This window comes from Saccopteryx leptura, chromosome 7 (assembly GCF_036850995.1).
Source record: "Saccopteryx leptura isolate mSacLep1 chromosome 7, mSacLep1_pri_phased_curated, whole genome shotgun sequence".
NCBI lineage: Eukaryota > Metazoa > Chordata > Mammalia > Chiroptera > Emballonuridae > Saccopteryx > Saccopteryx leptura.
In genome coordinates, this window is record NC_089509.1 from 113,690,946 (window position 1) to 113,718,503 (window position 27,558).

The 27,558-nt window shown below is 40.6% G+C and overlaps 1 protein-coding gene across 2 annotated transcripts in view; it reads left to right on the forward strand.

The window, feature by feature from the left end:
- The first annotated feature begins 6,106 nt into the window (after window positions 1-6,106).
- PSMD1 (proteasome 26S subunit, non-ATPase 1) overlaps window positions 6,107-27,558 on the forward strand; it is a 101,703-nt gene continuing 80,251 nt past the window's right edge. The window contains exons 1-11 of one of the 2 annotated variants that reach the window (XM_066345344.1): window positions 6,108-6,271; window positions 11,282-11,325; window positions 12,320-12,393; window positions 12,583-12,752; window positions 16,436-16,641; window positions 19,069-19,212; window positions 20,844-21,070; window positions 23,456-23,516; window positions 25,025-25,153; window positions 26,712-26,800; window positions 27,252-27,330. In XM_066345344.1, the coding sequence (XP_066201441.1) occupies window positions 6,256-6,271; window positions 11,282-11,325; window positions 12,320-12,393; window positions 12,583-12,752; window positions 16,436-16,641; window positions 19,069-19,212; window positions 20,844-21,070; window positions 23,456-23,516; window positions 25,025-25,153; window positions 26,712-26,800; window positions 27,252-27,330 (1,239 nt within the window). In that variant the 5' untranslated portion in view covers window positions 6,108-6,255. Of the gene's footprint in view, window positions 6,272-11,281; window positions 11,326-12,319; window positions 12,394-12,582; window positions 12,753-16,435; window positions 16,642-19,068; window positions 19,213-20,843; window positions 21,071-23,455; window positions 23,517-25,024; window positions 25,154-26,711; window positions 26,801-27,251; window positions 27,331-27,558 lie in introns of both variants that reach the window. The other variant, XM_066345345.1, reaches the window with a different exon arrangement.

A 27,558-nucleotide genomic window follows, 5' to 3' on the forward strand; every position in this document is an offset into this window, starting at 1 on the left:
CCGCTCACAGCAGCCTTGCCAAAGTAGGTGGAGCCGCCCCCTCTATGGCAGGGCTCGGGGTGACCAAACGGACCCAGCGCTGCTAATGGCAGAACACGGATTTGATTTGGAACTCCTGGCTCCGACGTTGGCTCTTTCCACCTCATCGTTCAAAAAGCAAGCCAGCCCGATTCTTGACAGTGGGCGGAGTCCTCCTAAGACCCAGGATTTAAATGCCAGGAAGCTAGGAGTTTGGGGTATAGGGGGTGGGTGGTCACAAGTCCCACGTCCCTTCCTGAATTCCTCGCCTTCTTTGGAGCACTGTGACCACTAGAGGGCGCCTCGCGGTCCGGGAGATGCTCCCGCAAATCTTAGAGAACTCAATCCTTTCCAAAGTGGACACACTGGCAAATAAAGCACCTGCTCACGGGGTGCTCCCTTCACCCTCACAGAGGCCCCCGGCCAAGCCCATACCGGTGTGAGCCCACTGCTGTCCTCCTTTGGGCTCTGAGACGTTTTGTGTTACTCCTAAAATTGGAAGGAGGTAGTTGTTTTTAAGCAGTACTGGGTAAGAATTCTTTCTGTGATTTTACTATGTCTTAAATCCTCTCTGAAAATAAATAGAAGTTGTTTTAGAGTCTTGGAGAGGGCAAGGGTTTCCGAGACATTAGTCTGAGTTCTAGCTTGTGTCATAACTAACTGACCCTGTGTTCATCCATTCGGCCAACAAACATTTATTGCAGGGGTCCCCAAACTATGGCCCATGGGCCGTATGCGGCCCCCTGAGGCCATTTATCCGGTCCCTGATGTACTTCCGGAAGGGGCACCTCTTTCATTGGTGGTCAGTGAGAGGAGCACATTGACCATCTCATTAGCCAAAAGCAAGCCCATAGTTCCCATTGAAATACTGGTCAGTTTGTTGATTTAAGTTTACTTGTTCTTTATTTTAAATATTGTATTTGTTCCCGTTTTGTTTTTTTACTTTAAAATAAGATATGTGCAGTATGCATAGGGATTTGTTCATAGTTTTTTTTATAGTCCAGCCCTCCAACGGTCTGAGGGACAGTGAACTGACCCCCTGTATAAAAAGTTTGGGGACCCCTGATTTATTGAGTACTTATTATGTTCCTGATATTGTGCTAGTTACTGTGATGAATAAGATATGGCCATGTTCTTGAGTACTTCCTGATTCAGTACTGACATGGGCAAAGAGAGATGACTATAGCTGTAGTGGGGTAAAGGCTGTAGGGGAACACATGGTGGAGTAGTCAAGGAAGGCTTCCTGGAGGAGGTGCTGCTTGACTGGGACTCAAAACCAGGCATATTAGACAGAGGTGAGTGGGAGAGAGCCTTGAAGACAGAAGGAAGAGCAGGTACCAAGGTCAGAGACAAGGTACATAACCCCATGGCTAGTCTGGGAGTCACAATGGTTCTGGTTGGGTGGAGTGTGGCATGCCAGCACAGAGGGGAGGGACATAAAGATGGAGGGTGAGTAGGGCTGGATGAAAGCCCTGGAGGACCTTGGAGGAGAGAGTCCTTATCTTCCTTATTTTCAGTAGTGCTTCTGGCTGCCTGTGAAGAATGGACCCAGGAATCGTGAGAGGGTAGACAGGTCAAGGCTGCTGCGAGCTGTGGCAGCTGGGAAAGAAGAGGGGGGAGTGACCGGTGAGTAATGGAGAGACATGGGAACTGGGCTGGTGTGAGAGACATTAGGGAGACCAGATGTGGTGCAGACCATCATGGGTATGTCCCAGGGTCGTGCTTCAGTAGCTGATGGACGCCCTTCATCACACTAAGAGCAAGGCAGGAGGCACGCAGGGGAGCAGGAGGCACAGACAAGTGTGTGCAGCTTGGAAGTCGTAAGGCACACCAAGCAGAGCTGTCTGGTAGCTGTGTGAGTCCTGTGCTCCAGAGAGAGGGCAAGGCTGCAAGGGCACAGTACCACCTGTGGACGCAATCAGAGGCATCACTCTCTGCCAGGGAGCACAGGGAGTGAGCAGACGGCTGTGGACAGAAACACAGAAGAGCAAAGCAGAAGAATAGAGCTCAAGATGGGACTGAGGGTTTCAAGGAGCAGAGGCAGTGGTCAGAGTTGAGTTTTGAAAGACTTGTTCTGATGGAAGAGTACAGAATGGGATGGAGAGGGAGGAGCCACAGGTGTGGGACAGCCATCCAGGTGGGAGGAGGAGCTTCCCCAAGGAAAGAGGGGCTTCTCATAAGGTAGCAGCCATTATAAGCACAGCATCCAAGCCAGAGACGTGAATGTCCTCCTACAGAAAGTGTCTTCTCTTTGAAGAGCAGAGATGACAAACTGGCCACCTTTCCATTGTAAAGCATTTTGAATTGTCCACATTTATTTATTTAATTTTTAAAATTGTATTAGCTTTTAGTACACAACATAAGGATTTGGTATATGTACATACTAGAAAGCCCGGCGGTCATACGAAATGACCGCTGTTCTAGATATTATAAATTGTAATTAAAATGATTTGTGCAGCCTGACCCTGTGGTGGTGCAGTGGGGTAGAGCATTGATCTGGAACACTGAGGTCGCCGGTTCGAAACCCTGGGCTTGCCTGGTCAAGGCATATATGGGAGTTGATGCTTCCTGCTCCTCCTTCTCTCTCTCTCTCTCTCCTCTCTGAAAATTGAATAAATAAAAGTCTTTAATAAAAAAATAAAAAAATAAAAAATTAAAAAAAAAAAATGATTTGTGCAAAGGTGTCTGCCAATTCAAACTGAATTACCCAGGGCAGGCAGCGAGGACGCCCCTTTGCTTAGTGCCCCACAGGGTTTCCCCCTTCTACTTGCTTAATTGCTTAAAGTAGAGGGCAATGAAGGAAACCACTGGCGGTACATTTCTTAAGAGCCACCGCTAGCTCAATAAATAAAGGTGATTTAAATAATAAAATGTTAATTCACATGTCAAAGATCTCTTTGTACACAACATTTCTTGTGTAGATCTTTCCATCATTTTTAAGCTCGCCTTGCGACCATCAATTATTTTTAATTTTACGTCCGTTCTTTCACGAACTCTTGAACAGGCAACATAAAGTTGACCATGTCCAAATGCATTTGCTCTGCGACTGAAGCAAGCCTGTCTTTCTCTGCTCAGTGGTTTCTTTTTGTCGAGAAAGCCGTTTTTGTGCAGCTTTAGCTCCTTTTCTCTCCTCTTCAGTGCTGTATTTTCTAGGAGGCATTCTTAAAAGAAATTACGTTAAGACGTAGTTTTTATGTAAAACAGATGATTGCCAATGCAAACAAATGTTCACCTTCTCCCTGACCCGCTCAATTTGCGGTCAGCCGTGGCAACTTCACCCCATTGGCTAGTACAGTTACACAAGCAACCAATAAGCTATCGGCGACAAACAGACACTTAAGCCGCATATAATAAAGATTGCAAAGTGGTCACCACAGTAAGTTTAGTTAACATCCATTACTACAGTGGTCCCCAACCCCCAGGCCGCGGACCAGTACCGGTCTGTGGGCCATTTGGTACGGGTTCACAGAGAAAGAAGAAATAACATTATTTCTGTTTTATTTATATTTAAGTCTGAATGATGTTTTATTTTTTAAAAATGACCAGATTCCCTCTGTTACATCCATCTAAGACTCACTCTTGACGCCTGTCTCAGTCACGTGATACATTTATCCATCCCACCCTAAAGGCCGGTCTGTGAAAATATTTTCTGACATTAAACCTGTCCGTGGCCCAAAAAAGGTTGAGGACCACTGCGTTACTACACATAGTTACAATTTTTCTTCTTGTGGTCAGAACCTTTCAGATTTACTCTTGTAGCAACTTTCAAATATGCAACACCAGTATTGTTCACTATACTCGCCAGGCTGTCCGTTATATCTCCAGGACTTACAACTGGAAGTTTATGAAGTTTGTACCTTTTGGTCATCTTTACTCTTTTGATCATCTTCACTCATTTTGCCCAAATTGCTAACATTGGACATTCATAAGACTTCACATGAAATTCCAACTTTTGGCTTTGCTTGTAAGAATCATAAATTCTCACAGCAACAGCCCTGCATTTTTGCAGGGCAACCCTGCAGGAGCTGAGTAGGCACTGCTGTCTATACGGGGCGTTCACTCTTCACTTTGTCACGGTCACCACCTCCCTAGGTGCCAGCTGCAATTCACCATCCTGCTGCGCTAGCCTTCTCCTCCTCTACGCCCACTTCACTCCCTCCCATTACCTGGGCATTTGTGATTCCTCTATAGCAGGGGTCCCCAAACTTTTTACACAGGGGACCAGTTCACTGCCCCTCAGACCGTTGGAGGGCCGGACTATAAAAAAAACTATGGACAAATCCCTATGCACACTGCACATATCTTATTTTAAAGTAAAAAAACAAAACGGGAACAAATACAATATTTAAAATAAAGAACAAGTAAATTTAAATCAACACACTGACCAGTATTTCCATGGGAACTAGGCTCCTCTCACTGACCACCAATGAAAGAGGTGCCCCTTCCAGAAGTGCGGCGGGGTCGGATAAATGGCCTCAGGGTGCCGCATGTGGCCCGCGGGCCATAGTTTGGGGACCCCTGCTCTATAGTCTGGGGAACGCGAGTATCTCTGTGAGGGATTGCCAGTTGCCTCTGCAATCTCACACTCCCAGACATTCAATCTGTTTCAAGGAAGTGCCTTTCAGTCGGAGCTGCAGGTTCTTCAAAGGTGTTTAATTTATTTCATATATTTTAACAGCCATAGCTTAAGAATACTATTTTTTCAAAAATTCACAGGTATACTCAAATGTATTATCAACCAAATTTTAACTCAACCACAAAACACTGACCTGTGCCTGTGGTAGACTGCAAGTGGCAAAAAGCCTTTGTAGATTCGAGGTTTAGCAAAAGGCTGAGTTCTCCCACCCCCCACCTCCATATTGGCTATGAAGCTGAGTATTTGCACCCACTTCACTTGCTTAAGTTGCTGGAAGCAATTTACATGCCCTTCCTCTCACCCTTTGTTCAGATGTTGGTTGATTTGACTTATGCATGGTGGGGGGATTCCTGTTTATGGCTCAGATGTGTGACTGTATCAAAGACTTCCTTATTTGCATATGGCTATATAATAAAGCAAACTGGGCTATAGGGCTTTCGGATATTGCCATCAGCGTTGAAGAGGCCTCCCGATCCCATCCTCTTTTCTCGAGGAGTCCATTTTCTTAATTCCGCACTGTTCTCCCTCAGGACCCAGAATTTCTAGCTGTGCTGGTCCGTGGCATGGGCCCCCAGGTTACAGTGTTTTGATAAATAAGCTTTAGTAATTGCTGTCCAATTAAAGTGCAAGACTAGTGGCTTAAAAATGTCATGATCTGCCATTAATATCTGTCAACGCTTTCTTAGCACTATTGAAGTAAATTGGCTATTGAAGCTGGTATAAGACTGCACAAGGTGATCCCAACTGCCGATCCAAATTTCTGAAGATATATTAAAAATCAAAAACCTGCTGCTACGGAAGACAGAGGAACCAGGCAGATGGAAAGCAAAACTAGAAGACATTTTTTTTTCCTTTTTGGAACATTTTTCACTGTATATCTTTTTATACTTAACACTTTTCGACCATAGAAATATACAGTATTAACTGTTCCAAACGTAAATAAAAACTTCCATTGTTCAACATCATAATAAAGTGATGATGGAGTCATTATAATAAAGCATTTCTGTGAGGATTTCTTTTGAAAACGGTCTCTGCTTTTCAACTTTTTTTTATTATTATCACTTTTTAAAGAAGACACTCTTTGCTACATATCCTTAGCCCAAAGGCTTGGCTGGGTGGGCGCTTCAACGAGACCTCCCGCGCAGCAGGTGGCGCTGCAAGCACCGTTTGCACTTCCTCTCAAAACCCTTTCTCAGCAATGGCGGGTGACGGTAGGGGTCCTCTTTCTAGTGGTGGCCATGCTGAATCCTGACCCCAGTTGTGGATTATTGTCCTAACCCCGTGGGAGCTCTGACCTCGAGAAGGGTTAGAGAGTAAAATAGAGCTCTCTACGCATTCTTCCGCGCGGGCTGGGGTGGCGGTGGCAGCGCGGAAGACGTAGGCTGGGGGAAAACTCGTGCCGGGCGGCAGGCGGGGCCGTGGACAGCCCCGGGGCGGACGGGGTCCTGGACGAGACGTGAGCCGGCGACCGGAGGAGGCGACTGACTGAGCAGCACACCGGGCAGTGAGGAGACGCGGGAGAACCAGCGGGGTCTGAGCTGACAGATACACTGCCGAGCCGGGCCGGCCAGCGAGCGGGCGCACTAGTGCAGGGCGCAGCCATGATCACATCAGCCGGTGAGTGCCGCCGCGGCGGGCGCCAGAAGGGAGGAGCCGCGGCGCCGGCTTTTAGCTGAGTCAGGGCCGGTGACTGGGCACCTCCCGCCGGAGCGCCGGCCTGTTTAGCCGCTCTCTGCCCGGGCCCCACCGCCGGGCCGGGGGCTGGCAGTCTGGCCGGGCCTCTCTGCGGGGCCCCGGGTCGCCCTCCGGCTCGGGGGAACTGTGCCAGGTCGCCCACCTCGGCATCCCTCCCGCCACACCCCCATGCCCGCACCCGGGAGGGTGGGGGGCTTCCCGGGTCCTGCCCCGACCCCGAGGTTAGAGCCCCTTCATTCCAGCCCTCCCGACGGGGGCCGCCGGCGCCCCGTCCTTCCTCGGCCCGCCCGGGATCGGGATGGGACGACCCCCGCCCCCGGGGCCCCCGGGAACGGACCGACAGTGCGGGGTCAGCTCCCGCGCACGCTGCCCGGGTCCTGACTCGGCGCCCTTCTCCGCAGAGGGAAACGTGCGCTTCGGTTCGAGGCGGGGCGGCTCCGGCCGAGGAGGTCCGGGGGAAGCGCCCAGGGAACGTTTGGGTTCGGGGGTGACAGCACTGAGGGCGGCGTTAGACCGAGAAGCGGGCTCGGTGTGGCGTGCTCTGAGGCTGGGTGCTCATCGGCGCTCTGCACGCAGAAAGCACGCATAGGTGGGCACACTCCTCACCGTCGCCTCCGAACGTTCGTGCAAAGCCCCTGGAGACGGGATGAACTGGAGACAGCAGGTCCACGTGGTGACGTTGAGACGCCCTCGCCGCGGATCGATGTGCTGAGAGCTGTCCACCGCCTCCGGGCCTTTTCCCCTTGCCTACCTGCCCGCCCCCCGCCCCTCTCTTTTCTCCTCCTGTTTTCCTCTCCTCTTGGCCCACGAGTGTTTTGTTGTCAACAGTGGGGGATCGGAAGACAGTAACTTGTCCTGGGAAGGAGCTCACGACCGTATTTTTATGAAGATTGCTTAGAGAAATGGGTGGAGATGTTGGGAGACATAAGTCTTTTTTCAGAGGTTTGAGGAGCTGTGGCCTGTACTTGGAATTAGATGTTTGTCTCCAAGAGATGAGTTTTAGTTTAATAAAAAGAAGAGCTATACCAGCCAGCTCTCTAAAGATAAAATAAGCACTGAGTGTCTTGCTACCTGTAAAGGAAGGCCGCCTTCGACCTCAAACCTGTCCATTAATTACCACTGCTTCCCTTGCCTAGGTTACCGTAACAGCCTGGACACTTCTATGCAGTCCATTCTCGTAGTAGTCGGAGTATTCTTTTTAAAACTTTCATCACGTGATATTATTTCTTTGCTTAAAACCCTCCAATTCTCTCCATTGTGTGCTTAGAGTAAAATCCAGACTTTTCACCAAAGACCTCATGACGTGCATTCTGGCTTGTTCTGTACTCCAGGCAGTCCTGGGTTATGAAGGAGATTGGTTCTGTAGGTTTGTTCTTAAGTTGAATTTGTATGTAAGTTAGAACAGGTACATTTCCCTGTTAAATGCAGCTTAGAAAGCTGTTTGTCTTAAATATACTGCTTTTTACCTTTCTATGCATATAAATATTTAAACATTTTCAAATACAACCTTAAACAATTGTGGATGATGCAGAAGATGATGGACTTGCTGGAGAGGGTGGGGCCTGTGTTAGAGGGACCGGGTTTGGCTCTGCTGCTGGAGTCAGTTTCTTGAAGTAGACATCAGGGGAGGTTTGCACAGAGGTTTTCTTTTTCTTCTTGTAAATGGTCCTGTAGCATCTCAGGCCTTCGGTGACTGTATGGTATACACTTTGGGGAACCTCTCTGGGTCAGGATCTTGCTCCTCTAACTTTGCCATTCCTGCTTCAATGAGACAAAAAGCATCAGCTACCTCTTCTGTAGAAACCTTTTCGGTTCTGGAGTTTCTACATCTCTGTTTTCTTCTCTGAAAGCTACCATCTGCTGCTCTAGTTCCATACGGTCTTCACTGGTTAGTTCTTTGCCATGGGAGTCTAGTACCTCTATGAGATCATTTCCAATGGTGTCCAACTGCAGTTGATTACCAATAGCCCTTAGAGCACCCCAGTCATAAGTATGAGTGGTACCTAAAGTGGATGTTTATAACTTGGGAACTTACTGTACTCTCTTCCTCACTCACCACACCCTAATCATACTGGCCTTCTTTCTGTGTCTTCCTGGACTGTGTCACTTTCTCCTACCTAAGGGATCCTGCACATTCTGCTCCATCTTTCTAGATGCCTCTTCCTCGTGTTTCTCAGTCATTAGCTTCAGCTCCATTGTTAGCCTTTCCTGATCATTTTATTACAACATGCTGCCTCTTTCCCCCTTAGCTGTCCCCTCCCTTCATCACAGCCCTGTAATTACTTTGTTTACTTGTCTGATTACTGTCTTTCTCTCTGGTAGAATTTTGAGGGAGAGACTGTTGTTTTCATAGTTCTTGAAGCATTGCCTGTCAGATGGCAGAAGTTCAAAAGTACATGTTGAATAAAGAAATCAGTCTCTAGGAAATTTGTGTTGAGGCTGAAGAGCCTTGGTGGGAATATTATACAGAGGATTTAAACCTATCCAGTATGGCAGGAGTAACGGTTTTTAGGTCCTGTCCTGAGATGCTGATGATAGCTGTAAGGTGTATTTGTTACTATCATTTGTTACATTTACTGGATTATGTATCATCCTCTGCCTCAAACCTTTTGTCACCTTGTTTCCTGTTCCTTGGCTCAGATTGGTTTAGGATCTGTCCCAGGTGCTAACCAGGCCAGCCACATGGTTCTGATGTGGGCTAGTCTGTTAATTCTTTCATTTACCCACTAGGCACTGAAAACACAGCGGTGAATAAGAGGTCAACATATACAGATGTTAAGTTTTTCAAGAGGCTTGACAAAGAAAGGGAGTGGAGAGATTGTGATAGGTGTTTGCTGGAGGGAGATGTGTGACAGAGTGGAATTTTGTTGATTTGTTTTTGTTTTAACAACATAGGCACATAAAGAAAAAGTATGATAAAAAGCTTTAAAACAATAGTCTCCCCTTCCTTATCCCCAGAGGCAACCATTTTCAACTTTTAAGCTGTTTCTTCTGGAACATACCTCTATATTTGTAAATAATATCCAAATATTGTTATAAATTGATGCAACATTTTTAGATTATAAGATTTTTTTAGCGTGCTTAACCTTCCCTGTTCCCTGTTCCCTCTACCACCATCTAAAGCAGAGTGCTGTGTTGTTTTTAAGATGGGAGCTATTAGAGAATGGACTGTACAGTATTTGATTTAGTTCTATGAACAGTGGTTTTGTTTCTAAGCCAGGACAACTTTGTAACAAATTAATTAAAAGTAAAATCAAACGGGAGAGTATAAAAGAATTTATCACTTCTTTTGGTAAAATCAATTCAAAACACATTATTGGTTGATGATAGGGAATGGGATAGCCTTTTCCATATTTTGATGACGTGTCCTGCTATTTCCAGTCTGTGCCACATTTAAAGCATCCTCGTTCATCAGCTATTCTGCATCACGACTTTGCAGCCGCCCCCCCCCCCCCCCCCCCCCACTGATTTCACTCTTGAACCTGTCTTCTTTTCATGCTGTTGGTTTAGTCTCTGTTCTGGACTTGTCATACCAGCCTAGAGTACCACGAAGCTCTTTCTATCGCTTTTATGCTTTTAGAATAGTAGTATCCCCTAGCTAGAACCATAGTATTGTTGTATTTGCTAAATTGTGTATCCTTTCATGTAAGACTAAGACTGCTGGAGCTGTTTGGCCAGCCTACACAGATCAGTTAGAAATGGCTGTATTTCCTAAGTAAAGTTGCCTTGACACTTTTTAATTAAATCACAATTTCAACTGAAGAATGATTTTAAGACCTACATGGTGGCCCTGGCCAGTGGTTCAGTGGATAGAGCGTCAGCCTGGCATATGAATGTCCCAGGTTCGATTCTCGGTCTGAGCACTCAGAAGAAGCGATCATATGTTTCTCCCCTCCCCTCCCCCTTCTCTCCTTCTTCCCCTCCCACAGCCAGTAGCTCCATTGGTTTGAGCTTGGCCTGAGGCACTAAGGATAGCTCTGTTGGAGTGCATCCGCCTCAGATGTTAAAAATAGCTTGGTTCTCCAGCATCAGCCCCAGATGGGGTTTGCTGGGTGGATCCCGGTCCAGGAGCATGCGGGAGTCTGCCTCACTGTTCCCCACCACCACCTAAAAAAATAAAAAGACCTACATGGTATCAAAGAGACAATTGGGTTTACTTTATGGTCCACAGTTCCCATATCTTTTTTCTAATAGTATCTTTTGACCTATGACTGTATTCCAAGGAGCATTCTTTTAGAAGAGTTTCCTTTACTTTCCAGTGTTAGTGCTAAAACCTCCAGATCATATGGAGAACACTGTGCTTGGGTAGTTCAAGTCAGAATAAATAAGATTGCTCATCTAGCAAAGCCTAGGTTACTTGTGAGATGAAGGCGATTCCTTAATATAGGCATCTTGAAATAGTTAAAATAGTTTACTAATAAGTTAATGACTAATACTCCTTTCTTTTGTATATAACTGTATAACTATTAGTATGTTTTGTGAATAATTATATTCTAAATTGTATGGGAAAGTTTTCTGTTTTGATCAGTAAGTTAGGCCTTTGATTTTCAAACTGTAGTGAGCATCAGTATCACAAGGAAGGCTTATGGCCCCATTGTTGGACCCCATCCCCACAATTCCTGATTCAGTAGATCTGGGATGGGGCCAAATGTTGCATTTTTAACCAGTTCCCAAGTAATGCTAATTTTATTAGTCCAGTGGTCACACTTTGAAAACCACTGAATTAGGCAAAAAATGTTCTATATGCAGGGTTTGATAAGTTAATTCTTAAACTTTGAAATGTAAACCTTTATAGTTATAAAGAAAAATAATCCTTCCTTTAATGAAGTCACCCCTCAAAGGAATAATTATTTCCAACTATCATATGTTTTTGAGTAAGTCAGTTTCTCTCAGCATATATTTCATAATTGTGATCTACCTTTTGTTTTATAGCTGGAATTATTTCTCTTCTGGATGAAGATGAACCACAGCTTAAGGTATGAGTTGAAGAAAAATTAACTAGGCTTGGTATGAATACTGTGAAGCTCTTTGAACTTAGTGCTGTCTGTATATTGTCCTTCATTTAAAATTGCCATCCTGCCTGACCAGGCGGTGGCGCAGTGGATAGAGCGTTGGACTGGGATGCGGAGGAACCAGGTTCGAAACCCCGAGGTTGCCAGCTTAAGCGCGGGCTCATCTGGTTTGAGCAAAGCTCACTAGCTTGGACCCAAGGTCACTGGCTCAAGCAAGGGATTACTTGGTCTGCTGAAGGCCCATGGTCAAGGCACATATGAGAAAGCAATCAATGAACAACTAAGGTGTCATAATGAAAAACTAATGATTGATGCTTCTCACCTCTCTCTGTTCCTGTCTGTCCCTGTCTATCCCTCTCTCTGACTCTCTCTCTCTCTCTCTCTCTCTCTCTCTCTCTCTCTGTGTCTGTAAAATAAATAAATAAGTAGAATCGCCATCCTGCCTTGTACCCAGCCATTGAAATCTAGCCCCAGAGGACAGTGTTTCGAGATCAGTGACTGGGTTTCCCTAAAGGTGAACACAGCTAAGGCATGTAAACCTCAGTGTGGCTCCTGAACACCCCACCCCTTAGTTTGTCAACAGCACAGAAACTTGTTGCTTCTGTGTTACATATTATAAAATTATTTTTATTTAACAGAAGTTTGCAGTATATTTCAAGTAGCTCGAGAGACTTGAATTCATTTATATTCAAACTAGCAACTTAAGTCAGTTTTGTATATTCAAAAAAGAAAGTATTCATGGTATTAAGGAATTGCATGATGTTTGATGGTTGAAAACAAAAAGGAAATGTGTAAAGCCAAGAGAAAATATAAGTCAGTTGGTAAATTTTTATATTTGTCATAGATTAAAAGTTTTAATAAATGTGAGTTTGGCTCTTGATTTGTTGGAAACTATTTTTTTAAGGAAGTGTAATGGTGAGTGTGTCTCAAAATTGAATTTTGGCCTTATCTTCTACAGGAATTTGCACTACACAAATTGAATGCTGTTGTCAATGACTTCTGGGCAGAAATTTCTGAGTCTGTAGACAAAATGTAAGAGATTACTATATTTCTATAAGTTGGGATAAAGTAGATCAACTTAACTTATCTATAGATGTGGGTCATGTGGTGTATAAATTCATTTAGAAATTTATTGCTACTAAATTGAGGCTTGAATATTTAAAGTTGGAACTTTAAGGAAAACCACAGTTTGAACTAGGCCTATACTTCCTATTCTTTCAGAGAAGTTTTATATGAAGATGAAGGTTTCCGGAGTCGGCAGTTTGCAGCCTTAGTGGCATCTAAAGTATTTTATCACCTGGGGGCTTTTGAGGAGTCTCTGAATTATGCACTTGGAGCAGGTGACCTCTTCAATGTCAATGATAACTCTGAATATGTGGAGACTATTATAGGTAATTATCTTCTGTCTGTCAAAGCTTTCCCCTGTCAGCTTTCTAGCTCTAGTGCATCTAGCATCCTTTTTCCTGAATTACTTTTTGATGTTGCCAAATTTTATTTTAAATGGAAGTTCATATCTTTCTACAATAGTTTTACACAGGCTGAGTTTTTAGGTCTAATTTCTAATTCTGAGACTTATTATTTTTTGTTATAATTAACAGTAACATTAATAACAGTAATGAGAGCACCTCACAAAACATTTTGGGAATGAATCTAAGAAATGACTCAGAAACAGCTAACTTAATCAACACAAAGATAGTTCTCTCAGTGATTATGGTTATCTCTAGCCCAGTGAGCATACTGTAATATTAAAAAGTTAAATCAGGTTATTATGAATAACAAATTAATTACATATAATAATTTATAGTGTTGGTTCTAACACAGGAAACCATTACTGCATTGTCTCCATTGTGCTAGGCACTGAACCAGTCCTGCTTTGTACTATGGTTTATTCCACAGCTGCTGTGGGGGGCAGGATCTAGCCCCATTTTATAAGAGAGGAAACTTGGGTTTCAAGAAGGTAAACATACAAGGCTATTAAATGGGAGGGTCAGAATTTAAAACCCAGGCTTACTTCAAGATCCATACTGTTTCTACTAGTAGCCATTGCTTTCTCATTTGTTTCTTTATTTTTGAAGTGAGGGGATACACACAGGAAAGGCTTCTGGTACTCGATCTCAGCGATTTTCAACCTTTTTTATTTCATGGCACACGTAAATGAATTACTACAATTGTGTGGCGTACCAAAAATAAAATATTTTTTGCCAATCTGACAAAAAAATAGGTATAATTTTGATTGACTTACAAAAATAATAATTATAATAAAAGTAATTAACCACCCTTATTACTCCAAAGTGACATTTTAAAAAAATCAGGTGCTTGTAAGATGTCTGGTGCAGAGAATTAACCAGTTAGATGCAATGTGGCCAATAAGATGCACCCCTGTTATGACCTATATATTTATGGTTCAAGACAGGACACTCACACCGGAGAGCTAGTGTTGTGTTGGCTAGTGTAATTTTCTTTATTTGACCATCTAAGAGGAAAGAAGTCTGGAAGCACACCACTTGAAAATCACTGCTATATCTTATAAATTGAAACAACTCTGTAAGATTTTGTTCACGGGTTTTGTAGCTTTAAAACGTATTTGAAAACTTCTGATCTAGTCGATGAAAGAAGGGACTGCATGCCATTCAGACATGTCTCTATGAAGAGCGAGTTTTAGATCATAGTTACAGGGAGCCTAAGAGTGTGTTCTCTCCGTAGAGTAGTGTAGTGTGGCTGTTTTTAGAATATTTCCTGATTAAGAGGAAAACGGCATTATTCACCTGAACCCTTAAAAGGAGGAAGTAGGTATTCTCTTTCAGAAGTTGACAAATGACAAGGTGGTCCAAAGGAGTGATTTCAAATGTCCTTGAAGTTCTAAGGAGGATTGTATTTTCTTATTTTTTAAAGTTTTCGCCGTGATGGTGTGAACAGATTGCAAATAATTTGACTGCTGTTGGATGCTCATTGAATTAGGGTTTCCATTTGTGGATCCTATGCAGAAACAGATGGTTTTCAAGAATAGACCATACATGTCATTTAAACTAGAGCACTTTCCCTACGTTAAGTTAGAGGTGAGGAGTTCTGTACACTTACCTCTTTTCTCTCAGTGGAAGGATTTTTCTGATGGGTGTTGATCATTTCCAGCAGTGCTCTGCAAGTACTTGCAGGGCTGTCATTTTATCAGTCGTGGTTTTAAACAGGACTGTGGTCTGTAAAAGGCTGTGAGGTGGTAGATGCCTTCCCTGTCTCTAAACATTATTTATCACCTTCGCTTGTAGAAAGTGATTGTTGATCAGCGCAGGCAAGTTCTGTTTGCTTTTCGTTATGTGCACGTTCCTGTAATACACATCCTTCTAGTATTATAGGGACTGTTGGAATGGGTTATTTTAAATGTCAGGGATGTGTGAGAGGATATACAAACCAATAACTGGGAAAGGCTTCCTGCTGTCTTAATATCATAAATAGCACATCCAGAAAATTCAAGGCTAGTAAATCTTCTCCAGTTATAGTAAGACTTCAGGTTCTGGGATATAGTTATGATATAAACCTGCTAAGAGAGAACACAGATTTAAAACTGGGATGTACATTTTTTCCCTCTTAGTTATAATCTAAGGAAAACTCCTAAATTCGATAATTCTGAGGTTCTTTAATGGGGTAGGGGCAATGTTTTCTCACTTAACTACATTTGGTTCAGAAAGCTTGTATTAGGGCCTGGTAAAGATTTTCTGCATCCAGAATTGTTTAAGATCTACTTTGTGACTGCAACTTTGTTCTTATTAACTGTACCTGAACCATACAGTTCTACCTGAATAGACCCTGAATGTGGTATATTCCAGTTTATAAAAGTCCTATGCTGCCCCCAAAACATAAATCCATTAACACGGTCATCTAGTGGACAGCAATTTTTTATCCTATAGTAGTTCAAATTATTCGTATCCTGGGACTATAGTTTGCCACTGTCCTTGTACCCTTCTTCTCTTTAAAAAGGAAAGTGACAAGCTGAGGAGTTATAGAGAGGATGCTAACGTATATGTCATTCAAAATGGGTGGCTGTTTATCTTTCATACGAAGGTAGAAGAAAGCTTCGGGAAATTCCAGTATTTTCCTTAGAAATTTAAGATGTGATCGCAAAGTAATGTAAATTGTAAACAAATTTAAGAGTTAAGAGTACGCTATTGGCACCCTTCAGTATATGGCCCCATCTTCCCCTTTCACCCAAATCATTGCAAATGGGAAAGCCACCAAATTGTGCACATATACCATTGCATGAATTCTTAGACTCCTGGGTGGGGAGGTGTGAATAGCTTCCACCCACTTCCCATTGAGACAGTGACTGTTTCAGTTGATTTGCAACAATTGCTGGAAAGGCTTTTGGAAATCATTGGAATTATCTTCAAAACCTGTGGCACATTTTGGGTCATTTCACCATTCTTCTACAAAGATGATTAGACATAGCCCCTTCTCTCAAGGAGCTAATAGTTTCATTACTGTGAAGAAGTCTAGGCCTGACCTGTGGTGGCGCAGTGGATAAAGCGTCGACCTGGAAATGCTGAGGTCGCCGGTTCGAAACCCTGGGCTTGCCTGGTCAAGGCACATATGGGAGTTGATGCTTCCAGCTCCTCCCCCCTTCTCTCTCTCTCTGTCTCTCTCCTTGCTCTCTCTCTCTCCTCTCTTAAAAAAAAAAAAAAGAAGTCTAATAACTTATTGCCATGTGATAATTGAGACAATAGGTCTTTTTATTTATCTTCAATAATAGCAAGTGTTTGTTTTTTGAAAGTGAAACAGCAACTGTTTGTAGCTATATTGAATAAGCAGCTTAGTCGAAGTTGAGTAATGTAAATTTAAAATAGGAATGTTTTCAATAATATCAGCCTTATTGGAATTAGTGTATAGCCCTCCAGTGTAACTGTTATGATGGGAACAATATTACTTGAAATCTGTGTAACTATTAGCATTTAAAAATTTTGAAATGTGCTTATTACTCTATAGTCATCCCATAGGTTTTTATGATTATAAGTGTTGGTATTGTCCTTTCTAGTACTTTGGCCCATTTTACAAGGTGATCAGAGTTATTTTATTTTCTCCTTAGCAAAATGCATTGACCACTACACCAAACAATGTGTGGAGAATGCAGATTTGCCCGAAGGAGAAAAAAAACCAATTGACCAGAGATTGGAAGGCATTGTGAATAAAATGTTCCAGCGATGTCTAGATGACCACAAGTATAAGCAGGCTATCGGCATTGCTCTGGAGACACGAAGGCTGGATGTCTTTGAGAAGACCATCCTGGAGTCGGTAGGTAGATGATGTGATTTTAGAGATTGTTTTTGATGGAGAATCAGCAAAGCAGATTATTAAAACAAAATCTCGTGTAGTGAAAAGAAAATCTAGTTTAGAAATATTACAGTGCTCTTTTGGCTAATGTTTTGTTTTTTAAATTTATTTAAGGACCTTGGCCGTGTTTTGTGTTTATCAAATATCTGCTTTTATCTTACTACATTTATTCCTTTGAAGTCTTGCATGGGGAAATTGAATTATCATGCCCTTTTTAAGAAGACTATTAATTATGCCCTTTTTAAGAAGACTATTGATTAATATAGACTATTGTCAATATTATTATTTATTTTGGCTAAAACTAGAAACTACTATAGATTCATGATTTGGGTATATTTGCAATAGTTATGACAATTGTTCACCAACAAAGTTGTCAGAAAGGTAAGTTGATCTGCATGCCCACCTGTTACCCTTCTCCAGAGCTAGCTCTGCGATCCAGCCGCTTGGACCTTCCCTCAGCTCCTAGACGTGCTCTGCCTTGTTCCCCTGCCAAAAATAGTATCTCTGCCAAAATTGTTTGTCTTAGCCTGCTTTATTCCTGTTCAAGATCCAGAGTTCAACTCAGTTGTCACTTGTTCATAGATCCTTCCATCAGTCCCTGCCACCCACACTCTCCTCAGCCCCACTGCAGAGACTAGAGGCAGTTCTTCTGTTAATCTCTTGGAGGCCTGTGTTTTTTTCGTAGTGTTTACCACTATAGTAATTGTATGATTAGGCAGTTAACATCTGTCCTTATTACCAGATTATAACTTCCATAAGGACAGGTATTTGTGCCTTGTTCGCCATTGTGTCCCCAAAGCCAAGACAGTGTTGAGTAGCACTGGTGAGGTCTATTTAAATGAGTAAACTAATGAGCCACCCCTGTGTAATAGAATGGCCCTTGTTTTACCCTACTTCATTGTTGTGAGTTGTAGCTTCTCTTAGTCCTCATGTGAATAAAATGAAAAATACTTGTTTTCATTCATTCAACAAATTTTTTTTTGAGTGCCTACTCTATGCCAGACTCTATTTTAGGAATCCTAACTACCAACATCAACTTCTGCCTCAGTGGAACAATCCATTGGAAGACAGGCAACCAGGCAAATAATTACAGGGGTGGGCAAAAGGAGGTTTACACAGTTGTTAAATTGTCAGCCATCGTTGCCTGAGTGATAAATCATAAGTAAGGATATGAAATAATAAGATTAATAATAATACTAAAATAACTAATACAAATAAATAATAATAAATTAATGCCTGACCTGTGGTGACACAGTGAATAAAATGTCGACCTGGAATGCTGAGGTCGCTGGTTCAAAACCCTGAGCTTGCCTGGTCAAGGCACATAGGAGAAGCAACTACTAGGAATTGATGCTTCCTGCCCCGCCCTCTCCCCCCTTTCTTTCTCCTCTCAATAAATAAAATCTTTTAAAAAATAAAAAAGATACACATATGTTTAAATAATAATAAGTTAATAATAATACAGAAATGAACTGTTTCATGTACTTAAAACTATAAACTTGCTTTTGCCCACTCCTGCTTATGAGATAAAGAGGTGATAAATATTTTTTAAAAGAGTGAAACAGAGTAAGAAATGCATCTTACTTTATATCCCAGTATATGTCTTCATAGAGATTTAACTTATATGAAATGATACCTACTTTTACTACTTTAACTGGTATTTTTTTTTAACTGCTATTTTTAATTTGGATCTCATTTAAAAAAAATGCTAGTCCCATTAACTTAATTTCATTAGACACTGATGGGTCACATCTCGCTATTTGAGAAATATAGCTGTAGTTCTTCAGTATGCTTGAAGGACTCCTATAGTTGGTATCTCAAATATTGGGCATGCTTTGGAGAACCATAATGGAAATGTACATAGTCTGGAGTTGAAATTCCCACTAGCAGATGTGGCAGCACTCAAAAGTTGAGTCACTCAGAGCTTAATAACAGTTCTGTCACTTTGTGTACCTGGCCAGAGAGTATAGGCAGTAAGTCATGAGGGAGTCTATTAGCAATATTGGAGGCAGAAAGACTTCAGCAGACACAATTAAAAAACATAGCCACTCAGTATATGGACAGTTATTACATCTTTTTAGAATAATTAATAGCATCACTCTATTTTAGCATACTGTGTTGATATAGCCCTTCATGATCCTGGGTGACCACTATATATTACATATTAAATTGTTTTCAATTCATTTTTTCTTGAAGACAGGGAAAAATGTAATTTCCTTTTAAGATATGTATCTAAAATGGCTAACATTTTTAAAGCTTTTATTGTTTAAAGGGTTTAACTCTGGCTGCTTAGAATGACTAACAAGCATAGATTAAATAATTGATTTTTAAATAAACCTGATGCTTTAGTAATCAGATAATGATATAACTTTAAATTATTTCTTTCAGAATGATGTCCCAGGAATGCTAGCTTATAGCCTCAAGCTCTGCATGTCTTTGATGCAGAATAAACAGTTTCGGAATAAAGTATTAAGAGTTCTAGTTAAAATCTACATGAACTTGGAGAAACCTGATTTTATCAATGTTTGCCAGGTAACAACATTACATCACATTACTGTAATGATTTCATACGTATTATCTCAGTTGATGTTCACAATAGCCCTGTGAAGATAAGGTGTGTAGTTAATACTCCTTTTTACCTATAAGGAACTGAATCTCTAAAATCTAAAAGCTTATTTTGTTACATCTGTTCTTTCAATGTGTTCTTTTTTGAGGGAGAGGGAGGGGGGAGACAGGAAGGGAGAGAGATGAGAAGCATCAACTCATAATTGCCGCACCTTAATTGTTCATTGATTGCTTCTCATACATGCCTTGACCGTGTGCCTCCAGCCGAGCCGGTGACCTCTGGGCTCAAGCCAGGGACCTTGGGATCATGTTGATGATGCTGTGCTCAAGCCGGCAACCTTGAGTGTTTAAACCTGGGACTTCAGCTTCCCAGGACAATGCTCTATCCACTGTGCACTGGTCAGGCTAAATGCTATATAAAAAATGCTTTTTAAAGCACGTTTGAAACAGAAAAAGCTGGAAGAAAAATAACCACATTTATATCATCCAAAGTCAACTTAACATTTTAGTGTATTTCCTTGTAGTTTTCTTTATATAGGTTTTTGGACTTTTGTTTGCTTCTAAGTAGTTTTTAATATTTTTACATAGTTTTTAAATTTTTAAATGAGAAACAGTATCCTCTACCCTGTTCTTCTGTGTAGTTTAGTTTTATTCCTCAGAGGGAATTTTATTTCTGTTAGCTGTTTTATTCCTTGTGCCTTTAAAACTCCTTTTAAATTGATATTCTTAAAAAATATTTTTGAACCAGTAATAATTACATTGTCATGATTTGAAATTCCAAAAGAACCAAAGGGCATATGGTAGTGAAAATCCTTCTTCCAACCCTTTCTTCTAGTTTCCAAGTTCCCTTCCCTGGAGGCAATTAGATATGTCCTTCAATGTAACATTTTTTAATGTTCTGACTCTTCACAAACTTGTTCTTTTTGATTGCATAGTAGTCATTTAGTGCTTTGCCTTACTTATTCCCCTATTACTAGCAAATTATTTTGTTTCCATTATTTCCTATTCTTAATTTGTATTAACTTTGATTATGTGTTCGTTTTAATATTGAGTTATTTGCTATCAAAGGGAACAAGAAACATTAAATTCATTCTTAAAAGAAAAATTCTAACATTGTTGGATAATTTTGTTAAAACAAATGGCAGATCATAATAGTAGTTAGAGAAATGCTTCAAAATGGTTATTTTAGTGTGTCTTACCTGGTCCAGCACAATATAATATGTGTTAAATATTGCAAATATTTAAATTATGGTTAAGCAGAAATTACAGGTTAAGGGGCACTTAAATGTAAATTATGGACAACATTTAAAGCCAAGATTCATTCACCAACCAGTTTATTGAGGACTGCTCATTGCCAGGTACAGTATTAGGAGCTGTGCATATATTCATGTGGATTTTCTTATGGGAGACAGGTGCTATTTTTAGGAAGACTTGATCTAGTGCCGGGATCGGGAGTGGAGTGCTGGACGAGATGGGCCGTCTGCCCCAGCTTGCCTTACACTTGTGTTTTAAGGTCTCCTATATGTTGACTGTCACTCTAAGTATCTTGTAGACAAAGTTTCCGATTATTATGTAATTGTTCTTTATCTGCATTTCAGTGCTTAATTTTCTTAGATGATCCCCAGGCTGTGAGTGATATCTTAGAAAAACTGGTGAAGGAAGACAACCTCCTGATGGCTTATCAGATTTGTTTTGATCTGTATGAAAGTGCTAGCCAGCAGTTTCTGTCATCTGTGATCCAGAACCTTCGGACCGTTGGCACTCCTATTGCTTCTGTGCCTGGATCCACCAACACGGGGACGGTCCCCGGGCCCGAGAAAGACAGGTATGAGAGCGTCGTCTGCAGCAGAACTCACTGAAAATCTTCATTTCGTTTTGGGAATAGGGAGAATGTTCATGATCTATGTATTTTAAGAATACGTTTTACCGTTAGTTTCATAGATTGAGGAAAACCATAGAAATGGGGCCTTCTGGGAAAGTGAAAGTGACTTTCTGACGGGGAGGACCTGCCTGACAGCATGTGTGCCATCTAGCTCAGTACATTACAAACCTCAGGTGGGGCAGATGGGCCAGATTTCAGAGATTTGAATTAGATTTTTGGAAATATGAAACATTCTCAGGTTTTTGTGCTTCCATTAGAACAAAATATACAAATGTCTCAGGTTGACTGGGGATTGATCCTGCCACCTTATTGTTCTAACCCAGTGGTTTTCAATCATTTTACACTTGGGGACTGGTAAAAATAGAATTATATCAGGGACCTCTAAGGCAGAAATCATCCTGAGCATAAGCTAATTCGACTAAGATCATTGGGTCTAATCTTTATATAACATCACGGTGGTTAACTTTCACAGATCAGCACAAAATTTCTGGTGGAGCGGTCCACAGTTGAAAAACACTGCTCTCACTAACTGAGCTACCCAGCCATGGCCAGTGGATAGATGTTCTCATTTCTTTGGGGTAAATACCTAGGATTGAAATAGGTGGAACAAAGGCATATGTTTCACTTGGTAAAACTGCCAAACTCTTTTCCAGTGTGGTTGGTTGCCCATTTTACTCTGCCAGCTGCAGTGTATGAGCATTCCAGTTGTTCTACATCTTTGCCAACATTAGATGCTATCAGTCTTTTTAATACTATATATAGAAATACAGTTGATTTCTGTATATTAATACTGGATTCCACAACCTTGCTTAAATCACTAGGTCTAGTAAATTTTTTTATAGTTCCTTTCATAGAATTTTCTACATAGGAGTCATGTCATCTGTGACTAGAAATTTTACTTCTTCTGTTGTAACTGTTATACCTTTCCCTCTTTACTTTTTGCATTGGCTAGAATTTTTCATACTTATTAGATAGATGTGATGAGAGTGAACATCTTTACTTTTTCCTGGTTTTAGGGGGGTTAGCATTTAGTTTTTTTCTTTTCGATTTAAAATTTTTTTCTTCTTGCCTGACCTGTGGTGGTGCAAGGGATAAAGCGTCGACCTGGAATGCTGAGGTTGCTGGTTTGAAACCCTGGGCTTGCGGGGTCAAGGCACATATGGAAATGGATGCTTTCTGGCCTCCCCCTCTTCTCTCTCTCTCTTCTTTCTCTTCTCTCTAAAACGAATAAACAAAGTCTTAAAAATTTTTTTTCTTCTTTCTGCCTCCTTTTCTTGTGTTGTAGTTATTTGCTCGCCTGTTCCTTCTGATTAATATTCATTTTAGAAATGATCAGTCTTCCTTTCATTTCTAATTTTCCCCCAGTTCTGTTTCATTTCTGAATTTTTCTAATTCTGGTGTGTAATATTATTTTATACCTTGTATAATTTTTTTTTACAAAGGCTCATTTAAGATAGTTTCTGTAATTTCACTGCCCTCTAGAACTTCTGTTGTGTTGTGGAGTAGGAAACAAATGGTGTCTTAAGTGCTAGTGCTGAGGTCTTCTGGCTCTGTTTCCTTTCCCACTTTTGGGGCTTTTTCCTTTGTTTTTTCCTTCTTGATTTGAATCCCGGGCTCAGCATTTTCTCCTCGAAGTGTGGCGCTTTGACTTGGAAGAGAGTGTGGACGGCTGAGCTGTGAGTGTTGTCGCAGCCTGGCCGCTTCCCTTGCAGACCGGTCTGTAGCTGTCGGTGCGTCTCCGCCTGGCTGGGCTTGGGGAATTTGGGGGATGCTTTGTCACATGTTTTTGTTGCTCATGCATTTTGCTAACCTGTTTAGTGGCTTTGTGTATTTTTATAAATATATTTGGAGGAAATTTAATTACTGGATCACTTTCATCTTACTAGAATCTTTTCTGTTTCTTTTTTTTATTATTATTTTAGCAAGACAGGAAGGGAGAGAGATGAGAACCACAACTCGTGGTTGTGGCACCTTAGTTCATTGATTGATTCTCATACATGCCTTGACCTGAAGGGGGCTCCAGCCGAGCCAGTGACCCCTTGCTCAAACCAGCGACCCTTGGGCTCAAGTTAGTGACCATGAGATCAAGCCAGTGACCTTGGGGTTTCGAACCTGGGACTTCCAGTGTCTCAGGTCGATGCTCTAGACATTGCGTGACCAGCGGTCAGGCTCTTTTCTGTTTCTTAACAGCAGTAGTCATGAAGTAATTAAACATTTTTTCCTTGTAAAATATTTCATTTGGACATGGTTCAGTCTGCAACCTGATAACATGTCACCCACACATGCTATTCAGGAAGGATTAGTAACTGTTGGTTCTCTTCGTTTTAGTGAGTCAATGGAAACAGAAGAAAAGACGGGTAGTGTGCTTATAGGAAAGACACCAGAAGCGGTAAGTGTGCTTTTTGAAGTTGGGGTCTGTGTTTAACATGTATGCCCCACAGTATATTGTAAATTATTTTTAAATGTTTCATACGTGGTTTTTTTTTTTAATTTCATTAAGAAAGTTTACTCTAATAAAGTATAGTTGACACATAATATTATAGAAAGCCTATTTTAAGCAGCTGCTAAATCATCTCTTGGACTTGAGGTTCTTTTCCTATATAGAAATCTTTCTTTCTTTCTTTCCTTCTTTCCTTCCTTCTTTTTTTTTTTTTTTTTAGAGAGAGGGGTAGGCAGGGGGAAGAAGCAGAAAGCATCAACTCGTAGTTGCTTCCTGTATGTGCCTTGACTGGGCAAGCCCAGGGTCTCGAACCGGTGACTTCAGCATTCCAGGTTGACGTTTTATCCACTGCACCACCATAAGTCAGGCTAGAAATCTTTTAAAAAGTACAATACTTCTACAAATACATTTTTTCTTTATAGAGTGCTATCAAACTTAATGGAACATTTAACATAGGTGGCTGTTTTCTTGATGACTATAAATGGACAACTTTTCCCCTTAATCTAAAAGATTTGGCTTATTTTCTTTCCCTATTCACTCTAGTCATTTTTAAAAGTTGATTTTCTATTGACTTTGTTTTAGCTTACATACCATTTTTTTATGGAGGTTTATTAAGTTTGATACTAAAATCATTTTATAAAAATGGATTTTCTCTAAAAAGTAAAAATTCTAGAAAGCTTCTAACTTAGATGAAATCAATTCTAGATTCTTACCAAAGAATGAACTCTATTCAGAATAACTCTGAATTACCTGTCACAGAGGGGAAAACGTATGGCCTTGATATGAATGGCAAGCAAGGAGGGCAGTTTAGTTGTCCTTTTTTTTAGTATTAGTAGTAATGGTGTATGGAAGAGTTGGCTAAGTATTAGAGCAGCAATATAAACTAATAAACTTTTCCTTCATCAGGACTTTTGGTTTCTGATGCTCATGTATAAACTTCAGCTGTTCTCCATCTGGATGGGTAGTTTTATTGGTGGAGTGGTGGTTCATGAGTTTGTACAGATGTGTTGATTAAAGGTGCTTTTGGCTTGCTCAGTTTGGATTAGGTGGTTCCTCACCTAAAGTATAAGCTGGCTCTGTAGCAAAGCGTTTCTTACCTATCATCAGTAAGTATACTGCCCACAAAAATTAGGGCATATTTTAGCACTTCATATGATAGCAATAAAATATCCCCTAATTTTTGTGAGCAATGTAGTTATTCTTATACAGCTTGGGTTTTTGGATTTTTTTAAATATTAAAATATTTTACATTGAAAGCTAGTTCACAGTGCATTGCATTTTTCTATCATGCTTGTATCACCTCTCAGTGGCATCTAAAAAAAAAATGCATGAGTTTTCTAGAGTCTGCTGTTAAAATAGAAGTGGTGTTGTGCATTTGAACTATGAATTTCACTGATTTAGGGCTGTTAAGATAAAGCAGAATTACATGAATTTCCGTTCTTCATCTGTTTTGGCAGAGTCCAGAGCCCAAGGATCAGACTTTGAAAATGATTAAAATTTTAAGTGGCGAAATGGCTATTGAGTTACATCTGCAGTTTTTAATACGAAATAATAACACAGATCTTATGATTCTAAAAAATACAAAGGTAGGAAATTCATCTATAATAGAGGTGTTTTCTTATTTTATTTCTTTGTTGAAAATAAGTACTTACATTTATTTATTATTGAATACTTTGTTGCATTTTATTCCTGGTTAAAGAAATAAGTAATTTTTTGTAAAAATAACAATGGAAGAAGCTCTTAAACTTGTCAAAAAAGAAAGAGTATATTGATCGAGCCCCTGTTTTTGAGCTAATTTCTCATAGGGAAGTTTAAAGGACATTAAACTTTTATTTTATTTTATTTTTTTTTTCTTTTATTTTATCATTTCCTTTAGCTACCTTTTTATTTTAATATGTACAGGTAGCGATTGGACAGAAAGTACAGTCAGTACATTGGTGTAGTTTGTGTACGTTTTCCTATTGACTGCAAACTTGAGGGCAGAAGTTCTTACCTTATTGTTGTAACTCTTGTTGGGATACTGATCACAACAATTATTAACGTTAATTTTAATTGTTAAACAGGCAATATATTCATCTACTTCAAAAGGCATTTTAATATGAAAAAATATATAGCATGAAAAAATCTTCCTTCCCTGTCTTATTTACCCTGCAGCCTTTTCCTAAAGTCATTTTGTAAATGCATATTTATTTATTTATTTATTTATGTGACAGAGACAGAGAGAGTCAGAGAGAGGGACAGACAGACAGGAAGGGAGAGAGATGAGAAACATCAATTCTTCGTTGCAGCTCCTTAGTTGTTCATTGATTGCTTTCTCTTATGTGCCTTGACTGTGGGACTACAGCAGACTGAGTGACCCCTTGCTCAAGTCAGCGACCTTGGGCTCAAGCTGGTGAGCTTTGCTCAAACCAGATGAGCCCGCGCTCAAACTGGCAACCTCAGGGTCTCGAACCTGGGTCTTCTGCATCCTAGTCTGATGCTCTATCCACTGCACCACCACCTGGTCAGGCTAAAGTCATTTTTTTAATTCATATACTATTCCACTATTCCATTACTAAACAGTTGTTTGATCGAAGCATATGTAATAATACTCCTCCAAACTTTTAATACAATTTTTACAAATGACAGAGTGATACAGAATTACATAATTTGCACTTATGATAATTATATGAAGCTAATCTTTATAATATAGTAATTAAAAATACACAGAATTACTTTGATGACTGCCAGAGGTGCAGTGCCAAAGGGGTGCTGCGCGCTCCTTGGGCTGCCGCTCGGGTCCCTGTGGCTGCCGGGCAGCCTCCCCGGCCGCTGCACAGCCTCCTTGCGCTGCTGCAGCACCTGGGAGGCCTTGGGCTTAGAGAACTAGTGAATTAGAGTGTTCACATACCCAAAATTAGAAAATCTATACCTAAGTTAATCTGTCTAAAATCTAATGACCTCATATAAAACCACAGGTAAAGCTCTATTTGTCTTGCTTGTTTTTAATCTTTATAAAGAAACAGCAAAGATCCAGTATTTTAAATATCAGTTTAGTTTATTCACATTACACCACAAAACAGGAACTCTGGTTATATGTTCATGGGTGAGCTTGCGTATGTGTGAATACTCTGCCAGTGATAAAAATCTGTTTCTTTTTGTAAGGATGCAGTACGGAATTCTGTATGTCACACAGCAACTGTTATAGCAAATTCTTTTATGCATTGTGGGACTACCAGCGACCAGTTTCTTAGGTAAATATACTTGAAAGTTTCTATTTTTTATGATCATCTTTAACAGAGACTTTCTTGACATTGTTATAGGAATATGGAGAACTCCCCCTGCCTGTCAGTCTTGAATTTTACATTTTATATACTATATTTTTTTATTGTTTATGCCTACTTGTTTTAAGGCAGAATTACTTCTTTTCATTAGTTGGTTTGAGTATCAACTTTTGAATGACTTATATTAACCTCAGAAATTTAATACAGTTTTGCCTTTGGTCATAGTGGAATTATATATTAAAAGTCCCCAAAATATTAAGAACAACTCAGGAGGAAAAATAGAATCAGCAGTAATTTGAGATCCATAAAGTGAAATGATTTGTAATAGTTCAAGGTAAATTTTTAATGCTTTGAATTTAGCATTATAAAAAGCTGTGTGGAATTTGTTTTAATAGCATTGCTTAATTTTCTTTTCTTATAGAGATAACTTGGAATGGTTGGCCAGAGCCACTAACTGGGCAAAATTTACAGCTACAGCCAGTTTGGGTGTAATTCACAAGGTAATATGCATTGATTAGTGGGAATAGGCAGCAGAACAGAGCAGTTTTTCTGGAGTTAATAAAAAATAAAAATTTACTATAATTCATTGACAAGTACATTTTGTTAGATTAGTCCTCTTATAGGGAAGGATAAAGTAAGCTTTTAAAGGACTTATATACGTCTTTGTTTTAAATAAAAGGTAGAATTCCTTTTCCTGTGAAGATTAAGCCATTTCTCAAAGGATGAAT